The sequence below is a fragment of the Somniosus microcephalus genome, unplaced genomic scaffold (genome assembly GCF_052327205.1).
Source record: "Somniosus microcephalus isolate GS21.2 unplaced genomic scaffold, FLI_Smic_1.0 unresolved_chr7, whole genome shotgun sequence".
In the NCBI taxonomy this organism is placed as follows: Eukaryota; Metazoa; Chordata; class Chondrichthyes; order Squaliformes; family Somniosidae; genus Somniosus; species Somniosus microcephalus.
Genome location: NW_028225185.1, coordinates 42,240,581 through 42,263,509, shown reverse-complemented (window position 1 = coordinate 42,263,509; position 22,929 = coordinate 42,240,581). Strand labels below are relative to the sequence as shown.

The 22,929-nt window shown below is 58.9% G+C and overlaps 1 protein-coding gene across 16 annotated transcripts in view; it reads right to left on the bottom strand.

Annotated features, from left to right (window-relative positions):
• Positions 1-5,225: 5,225 nt before the first annotated feature.
• LOC147086844 (uncharacterized) overlaps positions 5,226-22,929 on the bottom strand; it is a 71,924-nt gene continuing 54,220 nt past the window's right edge. For 15 of the 16 annotated variants that reach the window (XM_085979030.1, XM_085979040.1, XM_085979041.1 and 12 more), the window contains 2 exons: positions 20,464-20,544; positions 5,226-8,774 (listed from right to left, as the gene is read on the bottom strand). In XM_085979030.1, coding sequence (XP_085835156.1) covers positions 8,304-8,774; positions 20,464-20,544 — 552 coding nt within the window. In that variant the 3' untranslated portion in view covers positions 5,226-8,303. The remainder of the gene's footprint in view (positions 8,775-20,463; positions 20,545-22,929) is intronic. The other variant, XM_085979028.1, reaches the window with a different exon arrangement.

The window sequence follows — 22,929 nt, the reverse complement described above, 5'->3', positions numbered from 1 at the left end:
AAGGCCCTGAAGAGGTGCCTAGGGTTTTTCTCCTATTACGCCCAGTGGGTCCCCTACTATGCGGACAAGGCCTGTCCGCTGATCAAGTCCACCTCTTTTCCCTTGACGGCAGAGGCCCGCTTAGCCTTCCACCGTATCAAGGAGGACATTGCCAAAGCCACCATGCACGCAGTGGACGAATCCATCCCCTTCCAGGTGGAAAGCGACGCGTCCGACTTTGCCCTGGCCGCTACCCTCAATCAGGCGGGGAGACCCGTGGCCTTCTTTTCACGAACCCTCCAAGGCCCAGAGACCAGACACTCCGCTGTTGAGAAGGAGGCCCAGGCGATTGTGGAGGCTGTGCGTCATTGGAGGCACTACCTGGCTGGAAAACGATTTACCCTGCTCACTGACCAGCGTTCAGTTGCTTTCATGTTTAACAACAAGCAGAGGGGCAAAATCAAAAATGACAAGATCTTGAGGTGGAGAATTGAACTTTCCACCTACAATTACGAGATCTTGTACCGGCCCAGGAAGCTCAATGAACCCCCGGATGCGCTATCGCGTGGCACCTGCGCCAGCGCGCAGATCGATAGACTGCGGGCCCTCCACAATGACCTCTGCCACCCGGTTCTTCCACTTCACCAAGGCCCGCAACCTGCCTTACTCTATTGAGGTCAGGACCATGACCAGGAACTGCCAAGTCTGCGCTGAGTGCAAACCGCACTTTTATAGACCAGACAGGGCCCACCTGATAAAAGCCACTCGCCCCTTCGAGCGCCTGAGCGTTGATTTTAAAGGGCCTCTCCCCTCCTCCGACCGCAATGTGTACTTCCTCAATATTATTGATGAGTACTCCCGTTTCCCGTTCGCCATCCCCTGGCCGGACATGACCAGTGCCACGGTCATTAAATGTCTGAACGACCTCTTCACCCTGTTCGGTTTCCCCAGCTATATCCATAGCGACCGGGGCTCATCGTTTATGAGCGACGAACTCCGTCAGTACCTGCTAACTAGGGGTATTGCCACAAGCAGGACCACCAGTTACAACCCCCGGGGGAACGGACAGGTGGAAAGAGAAAATGCGACAGTTTGGAAGGCCGCCCTGCTAGCCTTAAAGTCTAGGGGCCTTCCAACCTCCCGCTGGCAGGATGTGCTCCCCGATGCGCTCCACTCTATTCGGTCACTGCTCTGCACTGCCACTAACGCCACCCCTCATGAGAAAATGTTTGTCTTCCCAAGGAAGTCCACATCGGGGACATCGCTACCCGCCATGACTGACGTCCCCAGGGCCGGTCCTACTGAGAAGACACGTGAGGACCCATAAAACGGACCCCCTGGTCGAGAGGGTCGACCTCCTCCACGCCAACCCCCCGTATGCTTACATTGCATACCCGGACGGGCGGGAGGACACAGTCTCCATAAGAGACCTTGCACCCTCGGGGGCCACAGTAACCCACTACTCACTACCACCCCCCCCCCCCCACGATCCGATATCCAGCCCCAGCAGACGGCAGGCCTGGGCCCCACGACCCGCTCGACATCTACGAGGACGACATGCCTGTGCCACAGCCGACGCAGGACTCGACGCCGGAAGCTCCACTACCCCTGCCGTCGCCACGCCGATCACAGCGGCAGACAAGACCTCCGGAGAGACTCCAATACACTAACTTTTAATACACTTCACCCTGCCGGACTCAATTTTAAACAAGGGGTGAATGTGGTAAACCACTGTTTGTATTCCACTGTGTACATGCCTGGACATGCCTCGGCTGACTCCTCCCACAAGTCCTAGTATAAAGGTGACTGCTCCCCAGCCCTTTGTATTTCTGGACCGGTCGACCACTCGAGGCAGACCTTCATTCTTTTGTTAATAAAAGCCTTTAGTTACTCTCTTAACTCTCAGTCTTTTATGAGTAATTGATAGAGCATCAACTACCACCGTGCTAAATGGGATAGATTCAGAACAGATCTAGCAGCTCAAAACTGGGCATCCATGAGGAGCTGTGGGCCATCAGCAGCAACAGAATTGTATTCCACCAGAACCTGTAACCTCATGGCCCGGCATATCCATCACTCTACCATTACCATCAAGCCAGGGGACCAACCCTGGTTCAATAAGGAGTGTAGAAGAGCATGCCAGGAGCAGCACCAGGCGTACCTAAAAATGAGGTGCCAACCTGGGGAAACTGCAACACAGGACTATATGCATGCTAAACAGCAGAAGCCGCATTCTAAAGACAGAGCTAAGGGATCCCACAATCAATGAATCAGATCAAAGCTCTGCAGTCCTGCCACATCCAGTCGTGAATGGTGGTGGACCATTAAACTAACGGGAGGAGGAGGCTCCATGGATATCCCCATCCTCGATGATGGCGGAGCCCAGCACGTGAGTGCAAAAGACAAGGCTGAAGCGTTGGCAACTGTCGTCAGCCAGAAGTGCATGATCCAAATTGGCCTCCTCCTGAGGTCCCCACCATCATAGAAGCCAGTCTTCAGCCAATTCAAAAGGTGTCAAAAACAAGGCGGCAGATTATTATCTGAATGGCAATAGATTGGGAGAAGGGGAAGTGCAACGAGACCTGGGTGTCCTTGTGCACCAGTCACTGAAAGTAAGCATGCAGGTGCAGCAGGCGGTTAAGACAACAAATGGTATGTTGGCCTTCATAGCGAGAGGATTCGAGTACAGGAACAAGGATGTCTTGCTGCAGTTGTACAGGGCCTTGGTGAGACCACACCTTGAGTATTGTGTGCACTTTTGGTCACCTTATCTGAGGAAGGATGTTCCTGCCATGGAAGGAGTGCAGCGAAGATTCACCAGGCTGATACCTGGGATGGCAGGAATGACGTATGAGAGATTGGGTCGATTGGACTTGTACTCGCTGGAGTTTAGAAGAATGAGGGGATCTCATTGAAACTTATAAAATTCTAACAGGACTAGACGTTCCCGATGGTTGGGGTGTCCAGAACCAGGGGTCACAGTCTAAGGATAAGGGGTAAGCCATTTAGGACTGAGATGAGGAGGAATTTCTTCACCCAGAGAGTGGTGAACCTGTGGAATTCTCTACCACAGAAGGCAGTAGAGGCCAATTCATTAAATATATTCAAGAAGGAGTTAGATATATTTCTTAAGGGTAAGGGGATCAAGGGATATGGGGAGAAGGCAGGGACAGGGTACTGAATTTGGATGATCAGCCATGATCGCATTGAATGGCGGAGCAGGCTCGAGGGGCTGAATGGCCTACTCCTGCTCCTATCTTCTATGTAGCCCTCCACGACTGCCCTTCCAGCGTCCTCACCGCTTAAACAGAGCCCGATAGATACGTAACGCCCTTACAGTCTTCGTCACATCATAGGAACAGGAGGGCGGCCCCTCGCTCCTGCTCCGCCATTCATTCAGAGCGCAACTGATCTGCATCTCAACTCCATTTACCCACCTTTGCTTCACATCCCTCGATACCCTTACCCAGCGAAAATTCTATCGCCCTCAGTCTTGAATATTAATTGAGCCACAGCGTCCAGCTTAACCCTTTGATCCCAGGTATCATTCTGGCGAATCTGCGCTGCACCCACTCCAAGGCCAATATATCCTTCCTGAGGTGTGGTTACTCCAGACGGGGTCTGAACGAGATTCTGGAACAACTGGGGCACGGTGGCATAGTGGTTAGCACTGTTGCCTCACAGCGCCAGGGACCCGGGTTCAAATCTGGCCTCGGGCGACTGTCTGTGTGGAGTTTGCACATTCTCCCTGTGTCTGCGTGGGTTTCCTCCGGGTGCTCCGGTTTCCTCCCACAGTCCAAAGATGTGCAGGTTAGGTTGATTTGGCTATGATAAATTGACCCTTAGTGTTAGGGGATTAAATACGTGGGGTTACGGGGATGGGGTGGGATGTGTGTCGGTGCAGGCTCGATGGGCCGAAATGGCCTCTATCTGCACTGTAGATTCTGTGAATTGAAGCATCACTTCCTCCCCTTTGTGTTCCAACCATCTTGAGATAAAGGCCAACATTGCAATCGCCTTTTTTTTTTGATTGCTTGTACCTTCTGTATAAACGTGTTTCTCAATAAACTCGAATTTGTAGCCTGAGCCGTGCCCGAATCAGAGTATTGTTTGCCCATCACGAGATGCCATCGTCAGCACGAGTGTCCTCCTGACGGAGGCTGAGCCAGACCAAGCTTCCGACCCCATATCCTCTCCACCACCAAGACTGCGTACCTCCACAACATTGCCCGTCTCAGCTCATCTCTGCCTTTCTCAGCTCCCAGACTCGACTATTCCCACGCGCTCCTGGCTGGCCTCCCATCCTCCATAATGATGGGCTCTACCATCATTGAGGATGGGGATATTCATGGAGCCTCCTCCCCCCGTTAGTTGTTTAATGGTCCACCACCATTCACGACTGGATGTGGCAGGACTGCAGGGCTTTGCTCTGATCCGTTGATTGTGGGATCGCTCAGCCCTGTCTATAGCATGCTGCTTCTGCTTTTTAGCATGCATGTAGTCCTGTCTTACAGCTTCCCCAAGTTGGCACCTCATTTTTAGGTATGCCTGGTACTGCTCCTGGCATGCTCTTGTAATGGGAGAAGACTCCATGAATATCCCCATCCTCAATGATGTTGGAGCCCAGCACGTGAGTGCAAAAGACAAGGCTGAAGCATTTGCAACCATCTTCAGCCAGAAGTGCCAAGTGGATGATCCACATCAGCCAACTCCTGAGGTCTCCACCATCACAGAAGCCAGTCTTCAGCCAATTCGATTCACTCCACGTGATATCAATGAAAAAGCAGCCCACTTGATTGGCACCCGATTCACCACCTTAAACATTCACTCCCTCCACCACCGGCGCACCGTGGCTGCAGTGTGTACCATCTACAAGATGCACTGCAGCAACTCGCCAAGGCTTCTTCGGCAGCACCTCCCAAACCTGCGACCTCTTCCACCTAGAAGGACAAGGGCAGCAGACGCACGGGAACACCACCACCTCCAAGTTCCCCTCCAAGTCACACACCAGCCTGACTTGGAAATATATCGGCCGATCCTTCATCGTCGCTGGGTCAAAATCCTGGAACTCCCTCCCTAACAGCACTGTGGGAGCACCTTCACCACACGGACTGCAGCGGTTCAAGAAGGCGGCTCACCACCACCTTCTCAAGGGGCGATTAGGGATGGGCAATAAATGCCGGGCCTTGCCAGCGACGCCCACATCCCATGAACGAATAAAAGAAAAACACTTCAGAAGACACCGAGACACAAAAAGTTTTTATTAAAATAAAACCGACAAAATAAAAGCTTGACAGTGAAAAGATGGGCGTGGAAACTACACAGTGTGACTCCTACCACGTTCTCCGATTACGACTCTTTGACTACAGAGTGAAACTTTGAGGGGCAAGGTACATTACACTAAAGTACGAGCAGAGGGGGGGCAGTAACACAACCTATTTACATTGTACAGCCTACTTCCAAGTGTACATTCTATTGAAGTGTATATATATATCTTTTTTCTCTATAAAAAGCTCCATAATCTCCTCACGCCCCCCCCTCCCCCATCGATAATTACCCCTCCCGTTGTGTTGGTGTGTCTCTACACGGACTTGCCGGCTGCCCGCACCCAACCAGCCCCCCCCGCCGCGAGACATCGCAGGGTGCATACTCCCCACTTGCCCACCTCGGAATCGCCACGGGCCACACGTGCCAAGGCTGGAGGAGCGCGGGCGGTTCATCACGCACTCCGTGCCCCCCCCCCCCCACCACCGCGCTCTCCCCTTCCCCCCCACCCCACGACGCAACGTGACTCGCGCAGTCTCTGCTGTCGGACTGACACCAGGAAAAACAATCAAACAAGGGCAGAAATGAACAAAGCGAAAAGCAAATGCTGATGGGGGAGGGGGACCCGACTTTGTCTAGTGTCGCTCCTCTGAATCTGACTTGTGCATTTTCCCCCCCCACCCCCATTTCCATCGCTCCACCGCTGGCGACTGTGCCTTCAGCTGCCTGGTCCCCTCGGCTCCGGAACTTCGAGGCTGGGGTGGGTGAGAACAGGTCGCGGGTGCACACCGGTCCCAGCCCTGGCTCAATGCCTCTCTTGCCTCGGAGTCAGGAGGTCGTGGGTCCGATCCCCCGCACTCCAGATACTCGAGCCCCATAATCCAGGCCGACACTCCCCCGGTGCCAGTACTGAGGGAGCGGCGCACTGTCGGAGGAGCGGTACTGAGGGAGCGGCGCACTGTCGGAGGGGCGGTACTGAGGGAGCGGCGCACTGTCGGAGGGGCGGTACTGAGGGAGCGGCGCACTGTCGGAGGGGCGGTACTGAGGGAGCGCCGCACTGTCGGAGGGGCGGTACTGAGGGAGCGGCGCACTGTCGGAGGGGCGGTACTGAGGGAGCGGCGCACTGTCGGAGGGGCGGTACTGAGGGAGCGCCGCACTGTCGGAGGGGCGGTACTGAGGGAGCGCCGCACTGTCGGAGGGGCGGTACTGAGGGAGCGGCGCACTGTCGGAGGGGCGGTACTGAGGGAGCGGCGCACTGTCAGAGGGGCGGTACTGAGGGAGCGGCGCACTGTCGGAGGGGCGGTACTGAGGGGGCGCCGCACTGTCGGAGGGGCGGTACTGAGGGAGCGCCGCACTGTCGGAGGGGCGGTACTGAGGGAGCGCCGCACTGTCGGAGGGGCGGTACTGAGGGAGCGCCGCACTGTCGGAGGGGCGGTACTGAGGGAGCGCCGCACTGTCGGAGGGGCGGGACTGAGGGAGCGCCGCACTGTCGGAGGGACGGTGCTGAGGGAGCGCCGCACTGTCGGAGGGGCGGTACTGAGGGAGCGCCGCACTGTCGGAGGGGCCATCTTTCGGATGGGACGTTAAACCGAGGTCCCCCATCTGCCCTCTCAGGGAGAGATCCCCACGGTCACTATTGGAAGAGGAGCAGGGGCGAGTTCTCCCCGGTGTCCTGGGGCCAATATTCATCTCTCAATCAACATCACGAAAACAGATGATCCGATCATTTATCACATTGCTGTTTGCAGGAGCTTGCTGTGCGCAAATTGCCTGCCGCGTTTCCTACATTACAACAGTGACCACACTTCAAAAAAAAGGAAAAGTACCTCTTGGACTGTGAAGTGTCGGGAGGTCGTGTAAGGCGCGGTTGGAATGCAAGTTCTGTCACCTCATTGTGAAGGCTGCGCGATGATTTAACCCAACTCTAGGAAGGCGACGCTCTCTGTTACCAACAAAACAGTTCCTGTACTTTCCTTGACCAGGTTTGTCGGGATGACAGCTGAAATACTTTTTCGGGAGCGGAGTTGTGGTGGGGGGGGGGGGGGGGGGGGAAGGGGGGAAACCCGACACCCTTCCTCGCTAGTGCGTGGGACGAGCGCCACAGTCAGTGATGTCTGGGGACGGGATCCCGCCTCCGACCGACAGGCGGTTTGAAAACCGCTGCGAGGTTTGACTGGAGGTTTAAAAAGCCACCGTTGGTAGGGAGCGGTGGCGCAGCCCGCGCAGATCGCGGGCACGACCTCACTCTCCGCGCCACGACGGGACGACATCCCGAGTCACGGGGACCCTGGGGAGTGCCGGGGGGAAGGGAGGGGGAGGTCGTGTCGCATCGCAACGATCCCACGATTGAACCCCTCGCACTGCCGCGAATGTTAAACACAAGAGGTGACAAACCCAATCTTTAAAAAAATTCTTATTCATCAAAAATAATTCTCGTCGCCAAAACGCCAGACCTCTCACTGATTAAAAATAAAAACTAGGTACGCGGGAAGATAACAAGTTAACGTCAGGAACACTTTAATAAACAGCAGGTAGTTTGGGCAAGGTGGGGGGGGGGAATGATAAAAACCCAGAACAGAAGGCTTGTTCTTTAACCTAACTGTGCAGTGAGGGGCAGGAACGAGGAGGTGGGGAAGGGGGGACTGAGGCAGCAACTGCCCTTGAAGTCACATTCGCCTCGTTTCCAAACCCTTGGCCTCCCCCTCCCCCGGCTCCCGCTCCCTTCCCGGGACCTTTTAGCGAGCGAGCGAGGCCAGATTCAGCGATCTGCTGTTTTAGAAGCCGCTCGTCCTCCGCTAGGATCCGGGGATCCAGTGTCATTTTCGGGAGAGGAGGGCGGGGGAGGAGGGGGGGGAAAGAGGGGAGGTGATCCCAGCGGATTTAAGACGCGGTTCGATCCAGTAATCCAGTGTTTCAATTGTTCTCTCTCTCTAATGTGCGAGTGTCGGTGCGCGAAGCAACCGTGATTAGTGTCGTCTGCCCCCCCCCCACCGCCCCCATCCCACCCCCACCCCACTGGCCAGAGTCCGTGGAAAGGTCGGAGTTCGAAGGGCGGAGGCTCACAGGGTGACGGCGCACTGGAAGCAACGGTCCTTGTCCACCAGCACCTCGCAGTAGGACGAGCGTTCGCGGGGCAGCAAGGCCGCCACCACGGCCGGCGGCGGCTTGCAGTTGCGGAGCTGCGGGTAGCCGGCGCACACCCGGTAGGTCTCCAGGTCGCCGATCAGGTCCACCACGTCGTCCACCGTGGTCAGCTGGGCCGGGTGGCTGCGGTACAGCCGGTGACCCAGGGGCACGGGCAGGCCCCGCACCAGCACGTGGAAGAAGAAGCCGGGCCGGATCTGCACCACCGCGTCGGACACCGGCGACTTGCGGGACAGCTGGATCAGCTGGACGTCGGGGCCCAGCGACGAGCACACCACCCAGGACGCCGGCAGGGGCATCACCATCAGGTCTTGCATGAAGTTACGCAGGAGGGGCTCCAGCGTCATCATCATGTAGGGCGATCCCAGGCTGAAGATCTGCGTAATCTACAGAGAGAGAGAGAGAGACACGGGGAGAGAGAGAGAGAGAGAGACACGGGGAGAGAGAGAGAGACACGGGGAGAGAGAGAGAGAGAGACACGGGGAGAGAGAGAGAGAGAGAGACACGGGGAGAGAGAGAGAGACACGGGGAGAGAGAGAGAGAGAGACACGGGGAGAGAGAGAGAGAGAGAGACACGGGGAGAGAGAGAGAGACACGGGGAGAGAGAGAGAGAGAGACACGGGGAGAGAGAGAGACACGGGGAGAGAGAGAGAGAGAGACACGGGGAGAGAGAGAGAGAGAGACACGGGGAGAGAGAGAGACACGGGGAGAGAGAGAGAGAGACACGGGGAGAGAGAGAGAGAGAGACACGGGGAGAGAGAGAGAGAGAGACACGGGGAGAGAGAGAGAGACACGGGGAGAGAGAGAGAGAGAGAGACACGGGGAGAGAGAGAGACACGGGGAGAGAGAGAGAGAGACACGGGGGAGAGAGAGAGAGAGAGACACGGGGAGAGAGAGAGAGAGAGAGAGACAAGGGGAGAGAGAGAGAGAGAGAGAGACACGGGGAGAGAGAGAGAGAGAGAGACACGGGGAGAGAGAGAGAGAGAGACACGGGGAGAGAGAGAGAGAGACACGGGGAGAGAGAGAGAGAGAGAGACACGGGGAGAGAGAGAGAGAGAGACACGGGGAGAGAGAGAGAGAGAGACACGGGGAGAGAGAGAGAGAGAGAGACACGGGGAGAGAGAGAGACACGGGGAGAGAGAGAGAGAGACACGGGGAGAGAGAGAGAGAGAGACACGGGAGAGAGAGAGAGAGAGAGACACGGGGAGAGAGAGAGAGAGAGAGACACGGGGAGAGAGAGAGAGAGAGACACGGGGGGAGAGAGAGAGAGAGACACGGGGGGAGAGAGAGAGAGAGACACGGGGAGAGAGAGAGAGAGAGAGACACGGGGAGAGAGAGAGAGAGAGACACGGGGAGAGAGAGAGAGAGAGACACGGGGAGAGAGAGAGAGAGAGAGACACGGGGAGAGAGAGAGAGAGAGACACGGGGAGATGAGAGAGAGAGACACGGGGAGAGAGAGAGAGAGACACGGGGAGAGAGAGAGAGAGACACGGGGAGAGAGAGAGAGAGACACGGGGAGAGAGAGAGAGAGACACGGGGGGAGAGAGAGAGAGACACGGGGAGAGAGAGAGAGACACGGGGGGAGAGAGAGAGAGAGAGAGAGAGACACGGGGAGAGAGAGAGAGAGACACGGGGGAGAGAGAGAGAGACACGGGGAGAGAGAGAGAGAGAGAGACACGGGGGAGAGAGAGAGAGACACGGGGAGAGAGAGAGAGAGACACGGGGAGAGAGAGAGAGAGACACGGGAGAGAGAGAGACACGGGGAGAGAGAGAGAGAGACACGGGGAGAGAGAGAGAGAGACACGGGGAGAGAGAGAGAGAGACACGGGGAGAGAGAGAGAGAGACACGGGGAGAGAGAGAGAGAGACACGGGGGGAGAGAGAGAGAGACACGGGGGGAGAGAGAGAGAGACACGGGGGGAGAGAGAGAGAGACACGGGGGGAGAGAGAGAGAGACACGGGGGGAGAGAGAGAGAGACACGGGGGAGAGAGAGAGAGACACGGGGGGGAGAGAGAGAGAGACACGGGGGGGAGAGAGAGAGAGACACGGGGGGAGAGAGAGACACGGGGGGAGAGAGAGAGAGACACGGGGGGGAGAGAGAGAGACACGGGGGGAGAGAGAGAGAGACACGGGGGAGAGAGAGAGAGAGACACGGGGGAGAGAGAGAGAGAGAGACACGGGGGGGAGAGAGAGAGAGACACGGGGGGAGAGAGAGAGAGACACGGGGGGGAGAGAGAGAGAGAGAGACACGGGGGGAGAGAGAGAGAGACACGGGGGGAGAGAGAGAGAGACACGGGGGGAGAGAGAGAGAGACACGGGGGGAGAGAGAGAGAGACACGGGGGGAGAGAGAGAGAGACACGGGGGGAGAGAGAGAGAGACACGGGGGGAGAGAGAGAGAGACACGGGGGGAGAGAGAGAGAGACACGGGGGGAGAGAGAGAGAGACACGGGGGGAGAGAGAGAGAGACACGGGGGGAGAGAGAGAGAGACACGGGGGGAGAGAGAGAGAGACACGGGGGGAGAGAGAGAGAGACACGGGGGGAGAGAGAGAGAGAGACACGGGGGGAGAGAGAGAGAGACACGGGGGGAGAGAGAGAGAGGACACGGGGGGAGAGAGAGAGAGACACGGGGGGAGAGAGAGAGAGACACGGGGGGAGAGAGAGAGAGACACGGGGGGAGAGAGAGAGAGACACGGGGGGAGAGAGAGAGAGACACGGGGGGGAGAGAGAGAGAGACACGGGGGGAGAGAGAGAGAGACACGGGGGGAGAGAGAGCGAGCGGGGGGAGAGAGAGCGAGCGGGGGGAGAGAGAGCGAGCGGGGGGAGAGAGAGCGAGCGGGGGGGAGAGAGAGCGAGCGGGGGGAGAGAGAGCGAGCGGGGGGAGAGAGAGCGAGCGGGGGAGAGAGAGCGAGCGGGGGGAGAGAGAGCGAGCGGGGGGGAGAGAGAGCGAGCGGGGGGAGAGAGAGCGAGCGGGGGGAGAGAGAGCGAGCGGGGGGAGAGAGAGCGAGCGGGGGGAGAGAGAGCGAGCGGGGGGAGAGAGAGCGAGCGGGGGGAGAGAGAGCGAGCGGGGGGAGAGAGAGCGAGCGGGGGGAGAGAGAGCGAGCGGGGGGAGAGAGAGCGAGCGGGGGGAGAGAGAGCGAGCGGGGGGGAGAGAGAGCGAGCGGGGGGAGAGAGAGCGAGCGGGGGGAGAGAGAGCGAGCGGGGGGAGAGAGAGCGAGCGGGGGGGAGAGAGAGCGAGCGGGGGGAGAGAGAGCGAGCGGGGGGAGAGAGAGCGAGCGGGGGGAGAGAGAGCGAGCGGGGGGGGAGAGGAGGGGGAGAGAGCGAGCGGGGGAGAGAGAGCGAGCGGGGGGAGAGAGAGCGAGCGGGGGGAGAGAGAGAGAGAGCGGGGGGAGAGAGAGAGAGCGGGGGGGAGAGAGAGAGAGCGGGGGGGAGAGAGAGAGAGCGGGGGAGAGAGAGAGAGCGGGGGAGAGAGAGAGAGCGGGGGGAGAGAGAGAGAGCGGGGGGAGAGAGAGAGAGCGGGGGGAGAGAGAGAGAGCGGGGGAGAGAGAGAGAGCGGGGGGAGAGAGAGAGAGCGGGGGGAGAGAGAGAGAGCGGGGGGAGAGAGAGAGAGCGGGGGGAGAGAGAGAGAGCGGGGGGAGAGAGAGAGAGCGGGGGGAGAGAGAGAGAGCGGGGGGAGAGAGAGAGAGCGGGGGAGAGAGAGAGAGCGGGGGAGAGAGAGAGAGCGGGGGGAGAGAGAGAGAGCGGGGGGGAGAGAGAGAGAGCGGGGGAGAGAGAGAGAGCGGGGGGAGAGAGAGAGAGCGGGGGGAGAGAGAGAGAGCGGGGGGAGAGAGAGAGAGCGGGGGGAGAGAGAGAGAGCGGGGGGAGAGAGAGAGAGCGGGGGGAGAGAGAGAGAGCGGGGGAGAGAGAGAGAGCGGGGGGAGAGAGAGAGAGCGGGGGGAGAGAGAGAGAGCGGGGGGAGAGAGAGAGAGCGGGGGGAGAGAGAGAGAGCGGGGGGAGAGAGAGAGAGCGGGGGGAGAGAGAGAGAGCGGGGGGAGAGAGAGAGAGAGCGGGGGGAGAGAGAGAGAGCGGGGGGAGAGAGAGAGAGCGGGGGGAGAGAGAGCGAGCGGGGGGAGAGAGAGCGAGCGGGGGGAGAGAGAGCGAGCGGGGGGAGAGAGAGCGAGCGGGGGGAGAGAGAGCGAGCGGGGGGAGAGAGAGCGAGCGGGGGAGCGGGGGAGAGAGAGCGAGCGGGGGGAGAGAGAGCGAGCGGGGGAGAGAGAGCGAGCGGGGGGAGAGAGAGCGAGCGGGGGGAGAGAGAGCGAGCCGGGGGAGAGAGAGCGAGCGGGGGGAGAGAGCGCGAGCGGGGGGAGAGAGCGCGAGCGGGGGAGAGAGAGCGAGCGGGGGGAGAGAGAGCGAGCGGGGGAGAGAGAGCGAGCGGGGGGAGAGAGAGCGAGCGGGGGGAGAGAGAGCGAGCGGGGGGAGAGAGAGCGAGCGGGGGGAGAGAGAGCGAGCGGGGGGAGAGAGAGCGAGCGGGGGGAGAGAGAGCGAGCGGGGGAGAGAGAGCGAGCGGGGGAGAGAGCGCGAGCGGGGGAGAGAGAGCGAGCGGGGGAGAGAGAGCGGGGGAGAGAGAGAGCGGGGGGAGAGAGAGAGAGCGGGGGGAGAGAGAGCGGGGGAGAGAGCGGGGGGAGAGAGAGCGGGGGGAGAGAGAGAGAGCGGGGGGAGAGAGAGAGAGCGGGGGAGAGAGAGAGAGCGGGGGAGAGAGAGAGCGGGGGAGAGAGAGAGCGGGGGGAGAGAGAGAGAGCGGGGGAGAGAGAGAGAGCGGGGGGAGAGAGAGAGAGCGGGGGGAGAGAGAGAGAGCGGGGGGAGAGAGAGAGAGCGGGGGAGAGAGAGAGAGCGGGGGGAGAGAGAGAGAGCGGGGGGAGAGAGAGAGAGCGGGGGGAGAGAGAGAGAGCGGGGGGAGAGAGAGAGAGCGGGGGGAGAGAGAGAGCGGGGGGAGAGAGAGAGAGCGGGGGGAGAGAGAGAGAGCGGGGGGAGAGAGAGAGAGCGGGGGGAGAGAGAGAGAGCGGGGGGAGAGAGAGAGAGCGGGGGGAGAGAGAGAGAGCGGGGGGAGAGAGAGAGAGCGGGGGGAGAGAGAGAGAGCGGGGGAGAGAGAGAGAGCGGGGGGAGAGAGAGAGAGCGGGGGGAGAGAGAGAGAGCGGGGGGAGAGAGAGAGAGCGGGGGAGAGAGAGAGAGCGGGGGGAGAGAGAGAGAGCGGGGGGAGAGAGAGAGAGCGGGGGGAGAGAGAGAGAGCGGGGGGAGGGAGAGAGAGCGGGGGGAGGGGAGAGAGAGCGGGGGGAGAGAGAGAGAGCGGGGGGAGAGAGAGAGAGCGGGGGGAGAGAGAGAGAGCGGGGGGAGAGAGAGAGAGCGGGGGGAGAGAGAGAGAGCGGGGGGAGAGAGAGAGAGCGGGGGGAGAGAGAGAGAGCGGGGGGAGAGAGAGAGAGCGGGGGGAGAGAGAGAGAGCGGGGGGAGAGAGAGAGAGCGGGGGGAGAGAGAGAGAGCGGGGGAGAGAGAGAGAGAGCGGGGGGAGAGAGAGAGAGCGGGGGAGAGAGAGAGAGCGGGGGGAGAGAGAGAGAGCGGGGGGAGAGAGAGAGAGCGGGGGGAGAGAGAGAGAGCGGGGGGAGAGAGAGAGAGCGGGGGGAGAGAGAGAGAGCGGGGGGAGAGAGAGAGAGCGGGGGGAGAGAGAGAGAGCGGGGGGAGGAGAGAGAGAGCGGGGGAGAGAGAGAGAGCGGGGGAGAGAGAGAGAGCGGGGGAGAGAGAGAGAGCGGGGGGAGAGAGAGAGAGCGGGGGGAGAGAGAGAGAGCGGGGGGAGAGAGAGAGAGCGGGGGGAGAGAGAGAGAGCGGGGGGAGAGAGAGAGAGCGGGGGAGAGAGAGAGAGCGGGGGAGAGAGAGAGAGCGGGGGGAGAGAGAGAGAGCGGGGGGAGAGAGAGAGAGCGGGGGGAGAGAGAGAGAGCGGGGGGAGAGAGAGAGAGCGGGGGAGAGAGAGAGAGCGGGGGGAGAGAGAGAGAGCGGGGGGAGAGAGAGAGAGCGGGGGGAGAGAGAGAGAGCGGGGGAGAGAGAGAGAGCGGGGGGAGAGAGAGAGAGCGGGGGAGAGAGAGAGAGCGGGGGGAGAGAGAGAGAGCGGGGGGAGAGAGAGAGAGCGGGGGGAGAGAGAGAGAGCGGGGGAGAGAGAGAGAGCGGGGGAGAGAGAGAGAGCGGGGGGAGAGAGAGAGAGCGGGGGGAGAGAGAGAGAGCGGGGGGAGAGAGAGAGAGCGGGGGGAGAGAGAGAGAGCGGGGGGAGAGAGAGAGAGCGGGGGGAGAGAGAGAGAGCGGGGGGAGAGAGAGAGAGCGGGGGGAGAGAGAGAGAGCGGGGGGAGAGAGAGAGAGCGGGGGGAGAGAGAGAGAGCGGGGGGAGAGAGAGAGAGCGGGGGGAGAGAGAGAGAGCGGGGGAGAGAGAGAGAGCGGGGGGAGAGAGAGAGAGCAGGGGAGAGAGAAAGACATGGGGAGAGAGAGAGACATGGGGAGAGAGAGAGAGACATGGGGAGAGAGAGAGACATGGGGAGAGAGAGAGACATGGGGAGAGAGAGAGACATGGGGAGAGAGAGAGACATGGGGAGAGAGAGAGAGACATGGGGAGAGAGAGAGAGACATGGGGAGAGAGAGAGAGAACACGGGGAGAGAGAGAGAGAACACGGGGAGAGAGAGAGAGAACACGGGGAGAGAGAGAGAGAGCGGGGAGAGAGAGGGAGAGCGGGGAGAGAGAGGGAGAGAGAATAACAATCCAGTCAGTCAGGCCGAAGTTACATGCTGTGCCTCACACCGAGTCCAGAATGAGGTGTCCGACCCGTCATAGTAACAGGAGAAAGCCATTCAGCCCCCTCGAGCCTGCTCCGCCATTCAATCAGATCGTGGCTGATCTGTATCTTAACTCCATTTACCCGCCTTTGTTCCATATCCATTAATCCCCTCACCCAACAAAAATCTCGGTCTTGAAAGCTCCAATTGACCCCCAGCCTCGACAGCTTTTTGGGGGAGAGAGTCCCAGGTTTCCACCAGCCTTTGTGTGAAGAAGTGCTTCCTGACATCACCCCTGAACGGCCTGGCTCTAATTTGAAGGTTCTGCCCCCTTGTTCTGGACTCCCCCCACCAGAGGAAATAGTTTCTCTCTCGATCGACCTGATCGAATCCTTTAATCATCTCAAACACCTCGATCAGATCATCCCCTTAATCTTCTACATTCGAGGGAACACAAGCCCAGTCTGTGCGACCTGTCCTCGGAATTTAACCCTTATAGCCCCCGGGTATTGTTCTGTCGCCAGACTGCGGTTCTCACCGAGGGGAATTCAGCACTTGATTGCAAGAATCGCTGTATTTTTGGACGGGTGTCCACACAGGCACTGCTGATGGATAATTGTTTTTTTAAAAAAAATCTTTAAATCTCTTGCAGAAACTGTGGCGAATGGCCAAAACCTGCCTAGGCTCGAGAATCCAGCACATCGCTGTGTCTGCTTGTTCCAACGCTTCCCAGGAATGGGAGTGAGCATGTGTGTCATCTCTTGCCAACTCGTCCCCAAGAACTGCGTGCGCGCGCGAGGGAACGTGCGACTGCGTGCGCGCGCGAGGGAACGTGCGACTGCGTGCGCGCGCGAGGGAACGTGCGACTGCGTGCGTGGGAATGTGCGACTGTGTGCGTGTGAACGTGCGACTGTATGCATGTGCGAGGGAACGTGCGGCTATGCGTGTGCGAGGGAACGTGCGACTATGCGTGTGCGAGGGAACGTGCGACTATGCGTGTGCGAGGGAACGTGCGACTGTATGCGTGTGCGAGGGAACTTGCGACTGTGCGTGTGCGAGGGAATGAGAGACTATGCAAGGGAATGTGCGACTATGCGTGTGCGAGGGAATGCGTGACTATGCGAGTGTGCGAGGGAATGTGTGACTATGCGAGGGAATGTGCGACTGTGTGCGTGTGAATGTGTGACTATGCGAGGGAATGTGCGACTGTATGCGTGTGCGAGGGAATGTGTGACTATGCGAGTGTGCGAGGGAATGTGTGACTATGCGAGTGTGCGAGGGAATGTGCGACTGTGTGCGAGGGAATGAGTGACTGTTCGTGAGTGTGTGCGCGTGATTATGAATGAGAGTGTGTGTGTGTGACTGTATTCAAGAGACTGTATGACAGCGTGAGAGTGTACGTGACTTACAAGTGTGCGAGTGCGTGAATCAAAAAGGGGGTAATTGTAAACTACTCTGGCCGACGGGAAACGGACTGATCGCTCGTCCCCTGTAAAGTGGAAACGAAATGTGGGTGGGATGTAGAGGAGTTAGAATTACTCCCAAAGAGTGCAGGGTTGTGAATAAGAGTGTGAGAGTGTCAGACTGTGCGAGACAGAGAGAGAGAGAGAGTGACTGAGTATGTCTTTAGGGACCTTGGTGTACATGTACATAGATCCCCGAAGGCAGCAGGACAGGTAGATAAGGTGGTTAAAAAGGCATATGGGATACTTGCCTTCATTAGCCGAGGCATAGAATATAAGAGCAGGGGGGTTATGATGGAGCTGTACAAAACGCTGGTAAGGCCACAGCTGGAATACTGTGTGCAGTTCTGGTCGCCTCACTATAGGAGGGATGTGATTGCATTGGAGAGGGTGCAGAGGAGATTCACCAGGATGTTACCTGGGCTGGAGCGCTTCAGCTATGAAGAGGGTCTGGACAGGCTGGGGTTGTTTTCCTTAGAGCAGAGAAGGCTGAGGGGGGACCTGATTGAGGTGTACAAAATTATGAGGGGCATAGATAGGGTAGATAGAAAGGAACTTTTCCCCTTAGTAGAGGGGTCAATAACCAGGGGGCATAGTTTCAAGGTAAGGGGCAGGATGTTTAGAGGGGATTTGAGGAAAAACTTTTTCACCCAGAGGGTAGTTGGAATCTGGAACTCACTGCCTGAAAGGGTGGTAGAGGCAGGAACCCTCACAACATTCAAGAAGCGTTTAGATGAGCACTTGAAACGCCATAGCATACAAGGCTACGGACCAAGTGCTGGAAAATGGGATTAGAATAGACAGGGCTTGATGGCCGGCGCGGACACGATGGGCCGAAGGGCCTCTTTCTGTGCTGTTTAACTCTGTGACTCTGTTTTTTGAATCCTGATCCCAGGGGATATCACACCCTGCAGTAACTCACCCGCTGACCTGAACGCCGAGCGCTCGGGTGGAAGTCGAACAAAGATCGAGTTTAGGGATTAAAAAGCCAAAACAGCCAGCAGAGCGTTGGCTGGCTGGTTTCCCCCCTGCTTGCACAGCCAGAAACACCTCAAACTTGATCAGCCACTTGCAGAGTTAGCTGGGGCCGAGAATGCCACCGCTCCAGGCCCCATTACTGAGCCAAGCTGGCTGACTCAGTTCAGCCAGATCATTAACAGGGCCCAGGGGCGCTGCGACCTTGCCTGAGTCAGCTATCCGGTTCCAGGTAAACGGCTCGGCTCCCAGCTTCCATCACCAGACCCTTCACCGCTCAGCCAACGGGACGCCGTGATTGCATCGTCCGGGCAAGCGTCAATGGGCAGGCGACAACTGCAGGCAAATCGAACCAACACGACAGCATAGTCAAATCTCCTCAACCACTGTTACTGACTGTATCTCTACTGATGTTAATCCAGCTCCCTCACACTCTCACTCAGTAACCCCTCTCCCCCAGCGCCCTGTGTTACTGACTGTATCTCTACTGATGTTAATCCAGCTCCCTCACACTCTCACTCAGTAACCCTCTCCCTCAGCGCCCTGTGTTACTGACTGTATCTCTACTGATGTTAATCCAGCTCCCTCACACTGTCACTCAGTAACCCCCGCTCAGTATGTGACTTGTGATGACGTTGCAGGCACACAGACGCAGAATATAATATGCCAAACAATAAAGAAGTGCTCGGAGAGAAACGTGGTTAATTCTTTGAAGACGCGAACACTCACAGGAAGACACCCTGGTGAAGAGAAACCGTCGCCTTTCAGGTGTGAAACACATTAAGTATTCTTAGCTCCCGCTGAGCTCGATCCCTGGCTGGCCTCACTCCTTTGATACAACACAGCGATCGCAGTTGTGGACGCTCCCGCTCCCCCACCACCACCGTAACATCAGCTAGTCTCAGTTCAACTTGATGTGTCAGGGAGCAGACTGAAGACAGGTTGATGTCGAAGTTTTGCTCCCCGGGGAACTGCCCCCTCTTCGCACCACAAAGGCTACGCACCACGCTCCCAGTGGCGGGGAAGGGAGACGGAGGGAGGGGGCGAGCGAGGGAGACGGAGGGAGGGGGCGAGCGAGGGAGACGGAGGGAGGGGGCGAGCGAGGGAGACGGAGGGAGGGGGCGAGCGAGGGAGACGGAGGGAGGGGGCGAGCGAGGGAGACGGAGGGAGGGGGCGAGCGAGGGAGACGGAGGGAGGGGGCGAGCGAGGGAGACGGAGGGAGGGGGCGAGCGAGGGAGACGGAGGGAGGGGGCGAGCGAGGGAGACGGAGGGAGGGGGCGAGCGAGGGAGACGGAGGGAGGGGGCGAGCGAGGGAGACGGAGGGAGGGGGCGAGCGAGGGAGACGGAGGGAGGGGGCGAGCGAGGGAGACGGAGGGAGGGGGCGAGCGAGGGAGACGGAGGGAGGGGGCGAGCGAGGGAGACGGAGGGAGGGGGCGAGCGAGGGAGACGGAGGGAGGGGGCGAGCGAGGGAGACGGAGGGAGGGGGCGAGCGAGGGAGACGGAGGGAGGGGGCGAGCGAGGGAGACGGAGGGAGGGGGCGAGCGAGGGAGACGGAGGGAGGGGGCGAGCGAGGGAGACGGAGGGAGGGGGCGAGCGAGGGAGACGGAGGGAGGGGGCGAGCGAGGGAGACGGAGGGAGGGGGCGAGCGAGGGAGACGGAGGGAGGGTGCGAGCGAGGGAGACGGAGGGAGGGAGCGAGCGAGGGAGACGGAGGGAGGGAGCGAGCGAGGGAGACGGAGGGAGGGAGCGAGCGAGGGAGACGGAGGGAGGGAGCGAGCGAGGGAGACGGAGGGAGGGAGCGAGCGAGGGAGACGGAGGGAGGGAGCGAGCGAGGGAGACGGAGGGAGGGAGCGAGCGAGGGAGACGGAGGGAGGGAGCGAGCGAGGGAGACGGAGGGAGGGAGCGAGCGAGGGAGACGGAGGGAGGGAGCGAGCGAGGGAGACGGAGGGAGGGAGCGAGCGAGGGAGACGGAGGGAGGGAGCGAGCGAGGGAGACGGAGGGAGGGAGCGAGCGAGGGAGACGGAGGGAGGGAGCGAGCGAGGGAGACGGAGGGAGGGAGCGAGCGAGGGAGACGGAGGGAGGGAGCGAGCGAGGGAGACGGAGGGAGGGAGCGAGCGAGGGAGACGGAGGGAGGGAGCGAGCGAGGGAGACGGAGGGAGGGAGCGAGCGAGGGAGACGGAGGGAGGGAGCGAGCGAGGGAGACGGAGGGAGGGAGCGAGCGAGGGAGACGGAGGGAGGGAGCGAGCGAGGGAGACGGAGGGAGGGAGCGAGCGAGGGAGACGGAGGGAGGGAGCGAGCGAGGGAGACGGAGGGAGGGAGCGAGCGAGGGAGACGGAGGGAGGGAGCGAGCGAGGGAGACGGAGGGAGGGAGCGAGCGAGGGAGACGGAGGGAGGGAGCGAGCGAGGGAGACGGAGGGAGGGAGCGAGCGAGGGAGACGGAGGGAGGGAGCGAGCGAGGGAGACGGAGGGAGGGAGCGAGCGAGGGAGACGGAGGGAGGGAGCGAGCGAGGGAGACGGAGGGCGAGAGCGAGCAAGACGGAGAGAGTGAGCGAGAGAGAGCGAGCGAGAGCGAGAAACAGAGAGCCCGAGTTTCCAACGAGCTAACAGAGTGGCGGGGGAAGAAATGGGACAGGATGTAACCTGGGGCTTTCCTGGTCTCTCTCTTAGCCACTGTTATCTTCGTTTTAAAGGATCCTGCTATATCTTCCACTCCTCCCCCATCCTCCTCATGAGGGACCAGGACGAGATCGAGCCAGCATCCCGCCCCTAACCCCTTAGACGCTGGCACGCCGAGCCTGGCACGGGTGCTGCATGAAACAACCCCCTGACGCCGCCGCTACCAGCGGGACTCACCACTGGCAAACCGCTGTCGTCATCGGGATCACTGTTATTCTCTTCCAGGCTTTGCGATGGAACTGACTGACCTGCTTCACCCTTTGGTTTCCAAGAGTGAAAGAAATAAAAATGTGACAAGACGTAAGCATCGCCTCCGCGCCCCCTGCAGCGCCACCACTGGCGGGAGGATGGAATTACCACGTGACGTGTTGACATACGCACTCCCCATTATAAATGTGGAAACCGGGATTTACGTTGGAAATAATACAAGGACAGAATTTATGACAAAAACAGGGGGACTGAATTACGTCGTGTGTGCTTCGCTCCAGTTCCACCAGCTCTTAACATAAGAAATAGGAGCAGGAGTCGGCCATGCTGCTCCTCGAGCCTGCTCCGCCATTCAATGAGATCATGGCTGATCTTCGACCTCAACTCCACTTTCCCGCCCGATCCCCATATCCCTCGATTCCAAAAATCTATCGATCTCTGCCTTGAATATACTCAACGACTGAGCCTCCACAGCCCTCTGGGGCAGAGAATTCCAAAGATTCACCGCCCTCTGAGTGAAGAAATTCCTCCTCATCTCAGTCCAAAATGGCCGACTCCTTATCACGAGACTGTGACCCCTGGTTCTGGACTCTCCAGCCAGGGGGAAACATCCTCTCAGTATCTACCTATAAGACCATAAGACGTAGGAGCAGGAGTCGGCCATTCGGCCCCTCCAGCCTGCTCCGCCATTCAATAAGATCATGGCTGATCTGATCTTGGCCTCAACTCCACTTCCCTGCCCGCTCCCCATAACCCTCGACTCCCTTATCGTTCAACAATCTGTCTCTCTCCACCTTCAGTGACCCAACCTCCACAGCTCTCTGGGGAAGAGAATTCCAAAGATTCACGACCCTCTGAGAGAAGAAATTCCTCCTCATTTCCGATTTAAAAGGATACCCCCTTATTCTGAAACGATGCCCCCTCGTTCTAGATTCCCCCACAAGGGGAAACATCCTCTCTGCATCTACCCTGTCGAGCCCCTTCAGAATCTTATGTTTCAATAAGATCCCCTCTCATTCTTCTAAACTCCAATGAGTATAGGCCCAACCTGCTCAACCTTTCCTCATAAGACAGCCCCTTCATCTCCGGAATCAACCTCGTGAACCTTCTCTGAACTGCCTCCAATGTAAGTCTATCTCTCCTCATAGGACAACCCTCTCATCCCAGGTGAACCTTTGTTGCAATGCCTCCAAGGTAAGCATATCCTTCCTCTAACCTCTAACCCCTCCCTTCACCTGAAGACTACACTTGGTCTCCTAGGAACAGCTAGACAACAGAAAGACCGAGGTCCATCGAGTTCACCCTCTACCATCCTGGTAGTCACACGATACGAGGATAATGAAGTTGTTGACCAATCACAGCGATCAATCTCCATCGATTAATAGAAACATAGAAGATAGGAGCAGGAGGAGGCCATTCGGCCCCTCGAGCCTGCTCCGCCATTCAATGAGATCATGGCTGATCATCCAAATTCAGTACCCTGTCCCTGCCTTCTCCCCATATCCCTTGATCCCTTTAGCCTTAAGAAATATATCTAACTCCTTCTTGAATATATTTAATGAACTGGCCTCAACTGCCTTCTGTGGCAGAGAATTCCACAGGTTCACCACTCTCTGGGTGAAGAAATTCCTCCTCATCTCAGTCCTAAATGGCTTACCCCTTATCCTTAGACTGTGACCCCTGGTTCTGGACTCCCCCGCCATCGGGAACATCCTTCCTGCATCTAGTCTGTCTAGTCCTGTCAGAATTTTATAAGTTTCAATGAGATCCCCTCTCATTCTTCTAAACTCCAGCGAGTACAAGACCCAATCTCTCCTCATACGTCATTCCTGCCATCCCAGGTATCAGTCTGGTGAATCTTCGCTGAACTCCCTCCATGGCAAGAACATCCTTCCTCAGATAAGGTGACCAAAACTGCACACAATACTCAAGGTGTGGTCTCACCAAGGCCCCTGTACAACTGCAGCAAGACATCCTTGTTCCTGTACTCGAATCCTCTCGCTACGAAGGCCAACAGACCCAGACACGAGGCGAGGGAAACCCCCAGCGGTGGAGAGCTTTGGGAACCACAGGTCCAAAGCCACCTGTCCCTCCCGAGCACGCTACGACCCCCCAACACGCCATGTCTCCAATTACTCAGACTGAATAAATTGATCAGCCTATGATCTAATTACAACAGTAAGGGGGTTTGGGAGTCCCCAATGCTTCCTGCTTTAGAAGAGGTCTGACAGCAGGGCGTCCAACTCCCCCCACCCCCACCCCCCGCCCACTCAAACGTTTCTGGCCCACTCGCCGAGGGGGAATGGAAAGCAGGCCAAAGACAGGAACACGTTGGATCTACACCGTCCGCAGCGGAAGGACAGCGCGTCGCCCGAGTTAGCTGCCGACTCTCCTGGTTACAGGCCGGCCTCCCGTCTCCCACCCTCCGCAAACTTC